The 16,196-nt window shown below is 45.7% G+C and overlaps 1 protein-coding gene across 1 annotated transcript in view; it reads left to right on the top strand.

Annotated features, from left to right (window-relative positions):
• LAMA1 (laminin subunit alpha 1) overlaps positions 1–16,196 on the top strand; it is a 979,910-nt gene that overhangs the window by 925,416 nt on the left and 38,298 nt on the right. The window contains exons 53-56 of the mRNA XM_069219856.1: positions 12,572–12,742; positions 13,651–13,796; positions 14,174–14,362; positions 14,593–14,794. Coding sequence (XP_069075957.1) covers positions 12,572–12,742; positions 13,651–13,796; positions 14,174–14,362; positions 14,593–14,794 — 708 coding nt within the window. The remainder of the gene's footprint in view (positions 1–12,571; positions 12,743–13,650; positions 13,797–14,173; positions 14,363–14,592; positions 14,795–16,196) is intronic.

Here is a 16,196-nt window from a genome sequence, read left to right as displayed (position 1 = left end):
CCATGAGGAATCTCTCGGCTCAATTGGGTTGGGTCGGTTGACAGCAGAGTTTCTGCTGGTTAAGCATGAACCTCTGCCTGAAAGCTTCCTGGATCTCCCTATCCCAGCCCGTGCTCGTTGCTTATTACTTCAGTTCAGATACGGAACATTGGCAGTCAACAGCTTTACAGCTTGCTGGACAACCAATAGTTCTTTATCTGACAAATGCATAAATTGCCATCTATGCAAGGAAACTTCTGAGCATGTCCTATTCTTCTGTCCTCTGTACAAATGCCCTCGTGGGAAGTGGATTATCCCTCTGTGTAAAACACTGCCATCACAAAACCGAAACAGTGTATATAGAATATGTAAATATGACACTTCCATACTGATAGTGAGTTCTGTTTCCAAATATTTGGCAGCAGCATGGAAAATCCGCAGTAGGATTACTACAGATCTTAACCCATCGGTCGAAGAATGGTCTAGAAGTTAGCAAACTAGTACCCTGTTATATTAATCTGGGATTTTAAATAAAATGATTAGTATGACCCTCCGACGATAAAAGACTGTAGCCCCGCGCATGATGGCTAGAGACTTATAGTTCCTTAGCATATATAATTTTATAAATCGCAAGTTGCAATTCACCTGATCAACTTATTTAATAGAACTGAGTAACTTATGGCATTATTTTCCACTGGTTGACCTCTAGCCTCTCCTAATAGGAGCTACTATATGCAGTTTTTATGCCTTATTTTATATATTAAACTGTTTTAGAATGATCTTCATGTTTTTAACAACTGGTTAGCACTATTTTAGCACTTAGCCTTTTGCACAGGGTAAGATCCAGAAATTATTTTAAGAGTTTTGTCTTAATTATTTATGAAACTTTTTATGTAATTTTATGATTTTTTTCTCTCTGTACTAACTGCCAAATGTTTTTTCTACTAAGTGATGGTTTATGGTTTTTATCTTTTTGTATGTATGATCATTTCTAATTTTTCAAATGGTCCAAATTTGGACCGAATAAACTATTGATTGATTGAATTTGCTATATTGCACACATGCTAGATTTCAGAGTCACACAGATAGCATGTTTTAAAGCAGTCACTGAGACTCACCGAGAGTGGTATGTAATGCAGTGAGAACTTCAGTTGTGTCACTCTGCTTTAACAGAAAGTGTTGTTTATCTCAGCAGAGGAGAGGCTGGTTGTCAACTGCCTCCCCACCCTCTAGCAATCCTCTGGTCCCTAATATAGCTAGTCATTCTGTTTTATGGCACCTTGTTTGCCCCTGGTAGGATTGGCGGGCGAGAATCACACTGCATGGGGATTCATGTAGGTTCTTCCCTCATGGCCTGCACTTGTTTCACCATTGCCCAGCTGCGCTTTGTTTGAAAAGTAGGTGCTGTGGCACTAAGCAGGAACGCTTACACAGCGTAACAAGTGTTAAGCATTTAAGAACAAATTTACCCCATAGTCAAAAAATCCAACACCACTGTATAAACAAGCATTTACAATGCAACTGGTCTCGCATTTCGGCGATTTAGAGCTATTAGCATTGTAAACTCCTAACCTGACTTTTCTTGCCATATTAATTGAAAAAAAAAAACATGCGCGATAGCGCTGTGTAAAACGCAGCGCGACCACGCTTCGAAATAAAGATAAAAAGTAGTCCAGAAACCATACCGAAAACACAGAGCCTTGTATGTTTCCAGTAGTTGGTCGGTGCGCTCAGGATGGCTAAACACCAGAAAAGGCATAACGTATGCATTCCTTTCACTAATGAAAGCAAGGAGATTTTTAAAGGCAAGCCCACGAACCAATGAAAGTGGGTGACGTAACATGGGCGTGGTTAGAAGCCTAAAGAGAGATTACAGCAGGATTTGAGTGCTTTGCGTTCAACCTTAAAAATTTACTTTATTTTTTCCAAAAATGTAGATACTAGAATTAAAAAGATCCATTGGTGCCTTCCAGTGATATGAATTAATTTTGCAAGCAATAATAAATCAAAGCAATTTCACTTAACTGTGAACAAGCCTTGGCAAAGCAATGAATTGGACACTTAAAAACCTTTCAAAGAAAACTTAGTTAAGTGTCAATGTGGTTAGAGGTTCTTGGGGCATCCAACTCCAGCAGTGAACTAGTCCAAGGGACCAGTCAGGTCCTCAAGAACACTTACCTTCACAGGAGAATCGGTACTTCAGCAGTTCTGGACACTTGATCTGTTTTGCAATGGATTCCTATGGAGTGGTAATGATGCAGGGGATGATGCTGAAGATGCCGTAAGGATGCTGTAGATGGAATGCGGTCAACAGGGTCTTTATGCAGGCTTTCCTTGGTCCACAAAGATGGTGAAGGGGTCCCGGTTGTAAGATTGACGTCCCACAAAAGTCCCCTATGATCTGACTGAAGTCCAGTTGCCACAGGACTACCAGTTGCCTTTTGTCTCGGTCACATGCCAATCCTTCCTAGGTTGATAAATCACCTTCTGAGGGTTCCAGCAACTCTACCACAGCAAACTCAGGTGCAACTCTGTGCATCAGATCTTGGTTACTGGTGCTACACGGCGGCAGTGACAGAGGCTTGAAAACATTGGGTTACAAATTTGCCCCAGCAGGCTTCTTCAGCTGTTGTGTCCCTGTGCTGGGAAGAAGAGGCCATTTTTCTGGCCCTTAAAGTCTCTTGGCTTGACTGGCTGTGTAAGCACTTCTCCTTGAGCAGCACATGGCAGGCATCGTCCCGCTCATCTCGAGCCACCTGGTGCAGCAGGTGCAGTCTTCAATGGGGCAGCGTCTCTTTAATGGCCCAGCAGTGCAGCAGGGCAGTCCTTCTTCAGTCCTTCTTAACAAGTCAGTCGAGGTCTATGTGCTGAGTGCCACGGTTTGCCCCATTTATCTTCAGAAAATGCCCTCAGAGTAGGATGTGGTTGGCAGCCAATGAGCTACCATGTACCCCCTCCTGATGACCACTTCCTGGGATGAGTGGCATCTGACTATCACAGGATGCACCATTCTGCCCACTCCTAACATGGTGAGACCCCTCATTGGACACTCAGAGCTTCCTAGCCCATCCCTAGATTTCTGGCTACCAAGGGCTACATGTCCCTGGAAAAACTAGTTTGACATGTTGCTTCTCCTCTTCATTCCCCAGTGCCAGCCTGTCTGCCTAAACAATAGATCAGCCCCTCTCCCAAGTGTCACTCATTTGTCCGTCAAAGGCGGATCCACCCTTGTGGCTTCCTGCAGAAGGGAGGTAACACCTCTCTCCCATGCAGGCCCCTATAGTGTCCTTTCCTGGGAGTTGTTAGCACATCCCCCCAGGAGGGCAGAGAGCTGTCTTCAGGACAAGCCCTTTTATCAGTAAATCGGCAGTGGAGACCTTGGGCAAATGAAGTGGCGACTTCTAAAGTTGCACTTTGAACTACCAGTGAAATTACATTTGATTTAAACATTAAATCAGATTCAGTTGCATTTACATGGACTTGTAATGATGAACACTTGAAGTATGACATCATAGCCAGTCCATGTGCCTTCAAGATATGGCTCATGTCCTACTTAGTGAGATGACATGCTGCCAACTACAGTGGGTACAGGCCTTTTGGGTGGTGTAGGAAGCTGGCTCTATATGTAGTGGACCAAAATGAGATGCACTAGGCAAAGAGTCCAAGCAGTCCCGCGAGGCGTCACAGAGGCACCAATGACATCCCAAATGCTCTGTTTTGGGTAGTGTGGTTTAGCAGTTAGGCATATCAGAGGGTAGTGCTGAGCATGTAAGGCACTCACTCATACATTAAGTGAGACACACACTCAATAAAGAAATCCAACACCAATTTATAACAAGAACACATACTTTTATATAAACTTTGATACCAGGACCACCAGAAACAGGTGAGTGCTTTTCGAGATAGGAATTTTTTGAGTTTTTAAAAGTTGACAGTGCATTTTTTCAGAGGCGGCAGTGTTTTCCTATGGAGGAAGAACAAGAACTGCATACAGGTATGGTGCAACGACTTATGGGATCGTTCTTCAGGACTTGAAATGGGTATGGGGCAAGGTTCAAGGCCACACCAGCAGGACACCTCAGGCGGCACTGGAGCGGCCAGGTCCCGGAGTTCAGTTCAGCGTTGGGTGCCCAGTGTAAGTCTATGAGGATCTGTCCAGTTACAAAGTTGCTGCATGGATGGCCAGGAAGATCAGTCCAGGGGGGTTCGACTCTTGAGGTGCTTGGCCTCATGGGGACATTGTCTGTCCACTTCTCCTCAGGCTGTGGGACTCGAGTGCAGTGGTGTCTTCTGGCATCAGGTCTGGTGCTAGAGTTCCTCATGGTTGCAGGGGTGACCGCAGAAACAGTCTGCAGGCGTGGACTGGAGGTTCAGTCCAACCAAGCCAACAAGTGGGCTCAGGACTCATGAGGCTGGGAGACGTGGAGACACCCTTGGTCCTGTCCTCCTCGATCTTCAGATCACTTGTGGTTGCAGGGGGTTCTGCAGAAACAGGCTGCAGATGCCGTCGTGAAGTCCACAGTGGCCAAGCACAGGATGGACTTCATCTTTGGAGGGCCTGGGGACCCAGCTGACACCATTGGCCCACTTCAGCATGGGCTAGGCGGATCGGGTGAGGAGGTGCTTTCATATGTCCGTTTTTTGTGGTCTCAATCATCACAGTCCTTTCTTTGGGTGCATGCCAGTATTCTTGGCAATTTACAAAACACTGGCAGCTCTCCCAGTTTCTTGGAGGCTGCAGCGGAAGTGCAGGTTAGCTTCTCCTTGAGGGTCGGGTGCAGCAGACAGGCTGGCAGGGTTGGCGCCAAATCAGTCATGCTCCTTGGTTCTGGGGTTCAGCAGCCTTCATGTCCTTCATGTCCACTCCTTCCTTTTTGTTCAGTGAAGATCTGAGGATCTGGTATTGGGGTCCACTAAACACTCAATTTAGGGGGCATTAAGGGAAGTGAAGGATAGTAGCCAATGGGCTACTTACTTTTGGGGTCATTATACCCCCTACCTGACCACTTCTTTTGGGGAGTGGGCATCACCCTGTCCAGCGGTCCTAAATTCCACCACATGCAAGATGGTGGAATTTCCTATGCTGTGTCCACTTCAGGCTGGCCACCTTAGGGGTGTGTCCAGTCTGGAATGTAATAAGCCTTCTGCATAGCTAATTTTCCTGTCACAATGCCAGGTGGGCCCTGGGGCGGGGGTTGGTATCTCCCGATCAGAGAGGCCAGATCTACATACCAAAGGCGGTGGGCTGCTTTGAAGCTTCCTGCCTTGGAATGCACACCATCCTGTGGGGAGGGGTGTGCAACACCTCATCCCGAGCAGGCTTTGTTTCTGACCTCCAGAGAGAAAAGGTTCTCATCCCTGAAGGTCAGATTCTGATCTGTTGGTGACAAACTGGCTAGAACTGGTCAGTGAGCTCACCAGCGGTTGGTAGGTTTTCAGGGGGCACCTCTAAGGTGCCCTTTGGGTGCATGCATTCATAAAATCTCTGTAATAAGTGAGGGTTTATTACTATGAGATGTTTGATACCAAACATCCCTATTTTCAGTGCAGCCATCATGTAGCTGGGGAACGCGTACTGACCACTGTCCAGCACATGTATTTAAAATGGCTTCCCTGTTCACCTACTATGTCTAAGAATCAACAAAGGCATAGCAGGGACATATCTGCTCTTGCAGATATGTCCACACGTGTACTATAATGCACCCTGCATCAGGGCTGTAAGGCCCACTGTAGGGGTGTCTTACAAGTATTACATGCAATGTTTGAGAGACATGTTGTGTTTCCACTTTTAGGGAGCACCTTGTCATGTCTTTTGCAATGGCAGTCTGCTTGAGGTTGGTGCTGGGTCCATCAGAGTGTCACAAGTTGTCTTGCAGCTCTTAATGACCCTCTGCACTACCTACATCCTAGAGGTACCACTTACTAGGGACTTCCAAAGGTGCTACATGGCCAGATCACTTGGGGATCAAGTGACCAAGTTCCTTGTTTTGGGGAAGGTACACTAGCACTTGGCACCTGTCTAGCAGGAACCCAGTGCACTTCAACGTTGCTTTAAAAAAGAGTCAAAAAGGGGGGGTACTGCAACTAGATCTCAGCTTCCTACAGGTGGATATGTTGTCCTCTCTCAGTAGCAGTGTTTGCTCCAGAGATTATATTACACGGAGCTGTACGTTGGTGCACATTCATTCATCTGTTCATTGGTGTCTGCAGAAGGCTGGCCTTGAGAGGCATAGCCTCCTGTAACCATTAGGATACCCATTCTCCTCCTTCCAGTGAGCCTGTAAACTCAGCAAAGTGCCTCCTGCACATTGGGCAACCCAAGACACTGATTGGAGTCCATCACCTGAATACATATTCAACTTTTTCATGATACTTTTTTTTACTACCCAACACACCTTTTCTGCAGCAATTGCCAATTAACAGAGCCATCCTTTCCTTGCAAAGAACCACACTGCGGTCTCCTAATTATCCCCAACCCCATACACTGCATACAGAGATCCCACCTTCTCAGCAAAGCTTACACCATTGGCGCTCCCTACAAAGATTCCTTCCTTTCGCAGCTTTTCCCTACCAGCAACCCTCAATGCCAGAACCCCAATCACTTCTATCCTTCAATGTGAAGCGTGCCCTATCTCCTCCTACACATCTCTGAAAGGAATATATAATTTTACTTCTATATATATTAGGGGCATTCCTTTTTAAGGCCCCCCTTTAGATTAGGGACCAACTGTTTGCATCTGTTTCCACTCCCTATTGCTTTACAAAATTCTCCTTTTTAATGACTGCATCATCCAAGGAATGCCATGCAGCTGGTAAATAGCATGACACACACATTTCCTTTTTGTGGTCAAATGACTGAATGCAGATAGAGGAGTGTAGGAAGCTGGTCTGGTGTGTGGTGGGTATCTAAGGAGGGTGGGCAGGGGATAATTCTGTGTTTTTAGGAGTGTCCTAGGCCATTATTCTAAGCTCCCGGGTGCCTTCCTTACTTTGCTCTTTAGTCTGCTTGGAGATTAAAGGGAGCGCATGTGTGAGGATGCCCAGCATGGCTGCATGGGCAAGTAACTCTACCTCAGCCCAATATGAGGTCTCCAGGTCATGTCCTAGGAGGCACTCAACAGGTAGGTTAGGAGAGACTACCACCTGTTTAGGGCCCATAACTCCACCCCAGATAAAGTGTACTACAGCTAAGTGGAGGGACTGATTGGAGTTATTCACATCAGTGACTTGGTACTTGTGACCAAGTTGGTGTTGTGCAGGTGACACTAATTTTTCAGTTACTATAGTGACACTGGCACCTGTGTCCCTGTAGGCCTCAGCCTCAACACCATTTACCTGAAAGTGCTGCTTGTATTTATCCATGTCAAGGGGAGAAGCAGCTAGGGTGGCAAGGCCAGTACCACCCTGGGAAACAGAAACTGTCTTAGGGGTTTCTACTCCTACCCCAGATTCTACTATGGACCCAAATGTGAACCCAACTACACTTTGGGCTGACTACTGCCAGTTGTCCCACCACTACTACTACTACTACTACTAGGAGCACTAGGAGTGGAAGTGGATGTAGCAGTAGCGGAAGGCTCAGGGCCTTTACCAGGACATGAGCTGTCTCCTGGCCTATAGCCTTTTTGTCTGCACACATAGCACCAAGGCTTTTTAATATGTGCAGAGGAGGAAGAGGTTTTAGTCCCACCCCCAGAGGAGTATTGTGGGTCTGATGGGGAGTTCTTACTCTTGTCTTTGTCCCCACCCTTGTCCTGAGACTTACCTGTTTCCTTTTTCTTATCTTTGTTAGCCCCTGCATGAGCTCTTCTGCTCACCCATGTTCTGACCAATTTGTCTACCTTCTTTCCCAATTCTTGGGGAGAGGTCAGATCTGAGTCTAACAAGTACTGGTGCAACAAATCAGACACACAATAATTAAGTATATGCTCTCTCAGAATCAGATTGTATAAGCCCTCATAATCAGTGACCTTGTTACCAAGTAATCAGCCTTCCAAAGCCATCACAGACCAATCCACAAAATCAACCCAATCTTGAGAGAATTCCATTCTGGTCTCCCTGAACTGAATCCTGTATTGTTCAGTGGTCAGACCAAAACCATCCAAAAGAGCAGACTTTAACACCTTATAGTTGTCAGCATCCTCCTCTTTGACTGTAAGGAGTCTATCCCTACCCTTGTCAGAGAAGGAGAGCCAAAGTATAGCAGCCCACTGTCTCTTGGGACCCTCTTTACTTTGCAGGCACTCTCCAGAGCAGAGAACCACTTATGGATGTCATCCCCCACCTTGCAGGGGGGAACAACTTTACTATGGTTCTTGGAATTAAAAGAGTCCTCCTTGACCCTAGGTTCCCTGAAACCAAAATTGCTGCTGCCATCATGGGATGCTAACCCACCCCTGCCTCTCTCTCCACTGCCAAGGCCTCACTGTCTAGGGCTAGCTGTTGCTGCTGCAGCCCCAGCTTGGCCTCCCCCAATCTCAGTTGCCTGAGTTCCCTATCTAGAGACTCCCCTGGAGTTGTGCAGTGGCTCTCCCCAGATACTGAGGAGATGTGAGAGTGGGCAGAGGAGGATCTATTCCTGTTCTGGAACACCCTCTGAACCAGCCCTCTAGGAACAAAGGCGGACCTACTGTTATGGCCCCCCCTTTACACTACTGGCAGTGCTCCTAACAGGACTGTGGGTGCACCTATGTTTTGCCTGATCCTCCCTGGGTTTGTCCCACCCCAGTAACTAATTTGTCTTTCTCCAGCACGGGGGGTCAGAGTCTACTTCTTTGTCCTCCTCTCCCTGGCTACCAGCTTGTTCCTGGTCATCCTGGAGGAGGAGACCAAGAGGCAGAGTTTTGTTGGGATTTCTCCCAGTCTTCAGCTCCCTTTCTGCACACAACTCCCTAAGCTCTTGAAAGATAATTTCCTCATACGGAGACTCCATGACCTGAGCTGTGTGCTCTACTGAAGACATGTCTAAATCCCTTTCTTACCCAAATCCAAGAGGCTCTGTCCTGAAAACTAGGTATAAGTGTAGATCCCTAGCTAGTATGCGGTCTTTCCTGTGAAAAGAACCAAGTGACAGAGTGCTAAGGCAATTGCAAATGCTTATCCCACCGCTGCCCCCCCAATGTAGGAAGCTGGCCTGGTGTGTGGTAGGTACCTAAGGTACTTAAACCTTATACCAGGTCCAGGTATCTCCTCTTAGTGAAGTGTAGGCAGTGTCTCAAAGCCAGGCTCTCTAGAGTTAGCTGTGGAGGAGCAGCCAAGGCGTATCTAGCAGACATGCAAAACTCATGCAATGCCACTGTAGTCACACAGCACTTACACACATGAAAGAAAACACGTAGTTGTACAAAAACAAAGGTACTTTATTTTTGGAACACAATACCACAAAATACTAGAAGGGTAATCGTCCCATAGGTGGTAAGTAATACCATAATAATGTACATTAGCAATCAGAAATAGGCATAGAAAAGGTTAGAAAATAGTGCAAATAGCAATAGCCAATAGTGACCCTAGAGGAAGCACTAACCATATACTAAAAAAATGGAATGCAAATACAGGACCCCCACCTAGGTAAGTGGAATGTGTAGAGGGGAGCTGGGGAACTAGAAAACCACAGAGATAAGTTATACAACAGCCACCAGCGACCAGGAAAGCAAGAGTAAATCACTGGATTTTCTCTAAACCACTCAAAAGGATGAAAAGAAGAAAAAGAAGACACTCAGAGAAGACTGATGAAAACCAGAGGTGGATTCCTGAAGAAAGAAGACCTGAGGAGAGAGGGGACCAAGTCCAAGAGTCACACCGGTGTCCAGGAGGAGTAAGAGCTACTACCCACCCATCTGTACTTGCAGGAGTTGGTCGACAGTGATGAAGAACAGATCAGCACTGCAGCCATGGAGCCGGAGAAGAGTTATTGATGGATGCAGAAGATGTCCCACGCTGGACGGAAGATTGCATATGTGTGTCGGTGCAGGAATTCCTCCAACAAGCCTTGGTAAAGGCAAACTTGCGGTTAGTGGGAAAGTGGTGCTGCCGGGGACCAGCAAGGCACAGGAGGACTCAACCCAGGAGGGGGAGTCACAGGGAACCCTCCATGTCCCAGAGAGTCCACAGGAGCAGAGGCAGCACCCACAGGAGTCCCACAGGATGGGAACACAGGAGTCACTGAAAAAGCCCACACAGCACTACAAAAGAGGATCCCACTCTGCCGGAGAACCACACAGGAGACTGTGCTTTGCAGGATGGAGTGATGGGGGCTGGAACTACATGTCGCCTAAATATCCTTTGGAGGAGATGCAAACAAGCCTTGGCAGCTGCAAGATATGCGGTGCACGGCGGTGCTGTCCTGCTTGGGAAGGTAAAGGCTTACCTCCACCAAAGTTGGACAGCTGGCAGAGAGGACCAAGAGGACTACTCCGGACCACTACCTGTGATGCAGGATTCAGGCAGCTCAAGATGATGGGAGATCTACGTCGCTTGCTGTAGGTGCCTGCGTATGTAGGGGAGTGACTCCTTCACTCCAAGGGAGACTCCTTCTTCTTCTTGTGCAGGCTGAAGAGTTGCTGCTTCTGAGGATGCACAGCCGGGGAAATGTTGCAAAGCTGGCAGGAGTCGTGGAAACAAATTTGCAGAAGAGTCTTCTTCCTTGATTGCAGCGTTGTTGGTTCCTGGAGGGTCCGGTCGCAGTTCCAGTGGTTACAAGTTGAAGTGGAGGTTGCAGAGGGTTCCTGCTGGAGTCTTGCAAGCCGAATCTGAGGACCCAGGCAAGAGATAGACCCTAAATAGCCCTGAAAAGGAGATTGGCCACCTAACCAGGAAAGCACCTATCAGGAGGGGGCTCTGACATCACCTGCCTGGACTGGCCACTCTGATGCTCCCAGAATTCCTTGACAACTTTGTAAACAAGACAGCAGAACCCAGGGACCCTATGAAGGATCACTGGCACAACCCCTGGGGTGGTGATGGACAGGGGAGTGGTCACTCCCCTTTCCATTGTCCAGTTTCACACCAGAGCAGGGACTGGGGCCCCCTGAACTGGTGTGGACTGGTTTATGCATGTAGGGCAACAAATGTGCCCTTCAAAGCATACCAGTGGCTTGGTGAGGCTACCTCTCCCAAGCCAGTCACACCTATTTCCAAAGGGAGAGGGTGTTACCTCCCTTCCCAAAGGAAATCCTTTGTTCAGAATTCCAGGGCTTGATTAGATCAAGCAGCAGGAGGGCAGAAACCTGTCTGAGGGGTGGCAGCAGCTTGGGCTGCCTAGAAAGCCCTGTAAGACTGGTGGTAGCAATGCTGAGGGTCCTCTAAGAAGCCCCAAGAGTGCATGGAATCATATTTCCAATACTTGCAACAGTATTGGGGTATGATTCTGACATGTTTGATACCAAACATGCCTAGGTTCGGAGTTACCATTATGCAGCTGGACATAGGTAGTAATCTACGTCCAGTACACGCATAAAATGGTGTCCCCGCACTAAGTCTAGAAAAATGGAACTGGGGTTCATGGGGGCACCTCTGCTAGTGTAGGGGTGCCCTCACACCCAGGTACTTGCGCCCTCCCCACTGGGCTGGGAGGGCCTGCCATATGGGTGGCTTACAGTGACCTGGTGCAGTTACCTGGTAGTGAAAGGGTGTATGCACCCTTTCACACAGGCCGCAATGGCAAAACACTTTGCATGGGCTCCCTATGGGTGCCATAATACATGCTGCATCCCATAGGGATCCCCTGGTACCCCAATGTCCTGGGTACCTGTGTACCATATACTAGGGACTAACATAGGGGTACCAGTATGCCAAATGTGGGGTGAAAGAACGTTCCAGCAACCAAGTTTAAAGGAGAGAACATACTCACTGGGGTCCTGGTTAGCAGGGTACACAGTCAAACACACTCACAAACAGGCCAAAAAGTGGGGGTAACCATGCTGGAAAGAGGCTACTTTCCTACAAGGAGAATAAGCTTTTTATGGTCTGTATGTGCTGCTTCTAATTAATGTCTACTAATATTAATATGATGAAGGGGAAAAACAATAATTCTCACTGAATATTGGAAATGTTATTTACACATGCAGTGGTGAGAATGGTGTGAAACACATTGTTATAGTGATTATACTAAATTCTGGATAGATTTTTAATGGCAGTAGAGTTTTAGGAGAACTCGTGGGGATCTTTGTGACTCCCAGAAAAGTTGGAGATTGTATCCCAACACATCAGTTATCCTACCATGCACATTTCTGCCTTTTTTCAAATATTGGGCCCAAGGAACAAATTATATTGACAGTTTTGCTTGAAAGAGTCCCATTTGAGGTGATGAGTGGACATCTCTATATTAGTGCTTTTTTAAATTCATTGAATTTTGTTGTTTATGAACTCTCATCTTTTGCTTTAATATTTTGCTGTGAATAATACTGGATTTCAACAATGTGTTTGAATACTAATAAAGACAGATAGTGGGTCATTGCTACTGATTAATAGGCATGAAGATAAATAGCAGAATTGCTCTCCTTGTGTATTAAGACACTATAATTATCAGAGTACCAACTAACTAGACATATCTGGAGTTTTCCCTCAATGTTTATTCATTTTATCCTCTCAACAGCCTATCCATAGCATTACTGTTCTGAGTAATGGCTACATCGAACTGCCGCCCATTCCCCTATCATCAAAGTCTGAGATCATGGCAACTTTTTCCACCAAGAACGATACTGGCATAATCCTGGCTGGACTCAGCAAGGGAGTGAAAAAGCGTAACCGCAGGCAAGCACATGTGGTAAGTATTTATTGTACTGAAACAAATCATGGTGGTAGCAGCAAAGTCCCTTCTGACCAGGAAAGCACTAGTCCCATCCCTGACCCTTTTTTCCCAGTACTTTTTCCATCCTCTTATCGAATTCACTTCCGATAAAATGTGTTTTATTGTAAACTGAGATGTTACTTTGTATCCTCTATTGCAGGCTTTTTACATCCATGGACCTGTAATATGCACACGTCCAATTGTTATCTATGTTTATGTGTAAATGCTGTGCTACCGTTCCAGGCTAGTTTAATTGTAGGAAAATTCCCGATTTAAGACAAAAAACTAAACATGAACAAAAGAAAGCGACAAATAAAAACATCAAAATGGGACACGTGTGCACTAAGTTTAAAGTGGTCTATCTTTGGATTTTGCTATCAACAGTTATGTGTGCTAAACCATTAATATGCATGGTAACCCTAAATACAGGTCATGATATGTCTTGGCAATGCTGAATATTTGTGCAGTTGAAAAAACTTAATGTCACAAAGCACACGCCACAGATTTGCAAAAGATAATTTGCATTGCAAATATGTGCTAGCATAAACCATTTTATAACTGCCGAGCTCTGTGAATAGAGAAAGCACATTTTTCGAAGCCTAGCAGCATGTTATTCTCATAGAAAATTTGAATTTTGGCAATGCAGTACTATATAACATTGGCTCGCATTAATTTGACCCTAAGGTTTGTTTTTAATTATTAAAAATGTAATCTGGACAATAGTGAGATCAAAACCTCTTTCTGACATGCAGCTTGTAAGTTTCTGTCCATGTGGCATGTTTTCATCGTCACCAAATAACCGTTGTGTAAACTTTGAAATGACGCACTGTCACATGGATATTAATTGAAAGCTCCTTAAGGAAGACTTGATTGTCTCTCCACAGCCCTTCTTTTGTATCATGTTGGTGGCTGGGAACTTGGAAGTGCATATTAATCCTGGCACAGGTCTGAGAAAAGCTGTCCTTAAATCAGCCACTGGAACTTACAGCGACGGACGAGAGCATTCAGTCATTGTGATCCGCAACAAGAGGTATACCTTAAAGTTCACAGTATCATGGTACTGGTTGTGTTGATGCCAGCTCAGCAGTTTCTATTGGTGGACCGGGAAGCACACAACATTTCCTGCTTTACTGAGTTTTAATAGCTACTTATGATTCTTTTGTAACATTTGGATCTTTTGTTTAAATGCTTGAACACTGTTGAGTCGAAATCGTTTCAATAAAGAGTGAAGTGTTTGGTGTTGCTCATCTGTTAGTAAGAGTCAAATTTCTAGCCAACCCATAATCTCTCAGAAGTAAATTGCAGACCTGTAGTAAAACAAATAAATCTTATGTGTGAAGCATTCTTGGTTACAGCGTCAAATTTACATATAGATACAATTTTACATGCAGTTGTAATACTTTTCAGGAACGTGACCGTGCAGGTGGATGAAAGTAAGCCAACAGACATGAAATTTACTGCTCAACAACTGGAAACAAGTTCATTAAATGTTTCCAATGTTTACGTCGGCGGAATCCCACCTGGAGAGAGTGTTCCTGCATTAAAGACGAATAAATCATTTTATGGTTGTATCCAAAACCTGATCTTTAACATGGAGTAAGTAGAAATAAATATTGTTAATATGTTGTAACTGGATTTCCTTAAACACAATACGCTTTACCTATGTATAGCAACTAATTACGAAATATTTTGTTTTACCAGTAAATAGTATTTGTGCATGCCTTCAATCTGTGTTTTTATAACTGTGCTTGTATTTTGCAAAATTTCTAGAAGAATGTACAAAACAGAGAAAATATGTCTGATGACCTCTACCTGATTTTATCTAGAATTGTAGACTTCACCTCTGCACTGAAATATGAGCAGGTGGATAAGGGAAGCTGCCTGCTTTCGGAAAGGCCTAGACCCGTTGTACATGCTGAAGACACAGAACCTCAGCCTGAACCTCTTCCCTCGCTTAGCCCCATTAAACCTGCCACCTATAAGGAAGTACACGTGACGCCTATGCTCCAGACCACAACAGGTTCCAAAGTGAGTAAGAGAATTCATGGATATTCATACATTTTCAAAGTTTTATTAAGTTGGAAAAGATTTACTTGTTCAACATTTCTTATAGTGACTTCTAGCCACAGATTCCTCAACTTCAGCATATTCAATCTAGAAATCTTTTCGGAGTACCTAAGGACACTTGGTGGTACCATGCGGTTGTGCACAGATGTCGTTCCACTCTGGAAATGACGTGCAGGGCCTATAAAGGTGCCACTCACATACGTCAATGTTAGTTCCTTTCTTTCTGTGTCTCTAGACGTGGATCTGATCGTCTCATTTCTCAAAGACTGCTTTTTGTCAGCTATTTCCAATTTTTTTTACATTGTACAAGGGATGTCACTCACCAAGAAAAGATCTTTTGAGCCTAGTGAGGACTGTCAGAAACTGATGTCTGTGACAGATTCCACTAGGTGGGCCAGTGGTATCTGGGGTTGGGCCTAAACTCTATGACCTGAGAGGACTCTGCATCGCTGAACTCAAAGACCATCATGGAAAGCAAGGCAAAACTTCACCTCGCCAAGCACACAAAGACGCAGTGCTGGGACCGCTGCAAGTTGTAAGCTGTTCCCTGTCCTGCTCATAGTGCCGGAGGTGAAGGGGCTGCATTAAAAGACTGGTCTTTATTGCACTCCAAATCCTCAGGAAAGCATAGGAAACATAAGATGTTCAAGCAGAATTCCACTCCTATGTACCAGTCCCACTCCCGTGGCAAAGCGCCTAGGCATTGTTAAAGGTCCTGTTCCCTCTCTTGAAATTGGCAGGCTTCTGAGTCAATTCCACAGCTGGATCCTGCACAACCAGAGTTTTTGGGTCCTTCCTCTAGGCTGCGCACCTTAGGCTCTTAAACAAATTCCTCTGGCACACCTTCTTGCCCCACAGAGCAGAGAGGCCTACCACCTGGATTACTGTCAGCAGGTTTGCTCTTAACACTAGCTGGACTCTGTGCTGATTCTGCTCTCGGATCCAGTACCGACACAACCCTCTGCAGCCTTACCTAATCCAGGTCCGGGCATATTGACACCGATGCTGACTTCACTGCCCATAGAGGTGGCCCTGATTGTCCTTTTCAGTGCTGACTCAACACAGGTCAAAATTCGACTGATGTCTCAAATGAATCCGACAGAGCGTTCTGCCTTCACCTTACCACAAGGCAGGCAACACTGTTTACATTCTCTTTTTGCCACAGCCTCCAATAGTGATCCTGATTGGGGTGACGAGTACGCTCAATCTTGTGGAATAGTGGAATGGTAAGGGCTGCCCAGGTTCACAGCTGGAGATTCCTTAATCAGGGCTAGTGCCAAGGAGCTCCTGTCCTGTTTAGGAGGTGAAATATTTCTGGTAGGGATTGTCAGCAAGAATAGGTGCCCCGCTGGACACAACTCTT

The sequence above is a fragment of the Pleurodeles waltl genome, chromosome 2_2 (assembly GCF_031143425.1).
Source record: "Pleurodeles waltl isolate 20211129_DDA chromosome 2_2, aPleWal1.hap1.20221129, whole genome shotgun sequence".
Lineage (NCBI taxonomy): Eukaryota > Metazoa > Chordata > Amphibia > Caudata > Salamandridae > Pleurodeles > Pleurodeles waltl.
The sequence above is the reverse complement of the archived record's forward strand: the minus strand, read 5'-3'. Positions and strand labels throughout refer to the sequence as shown.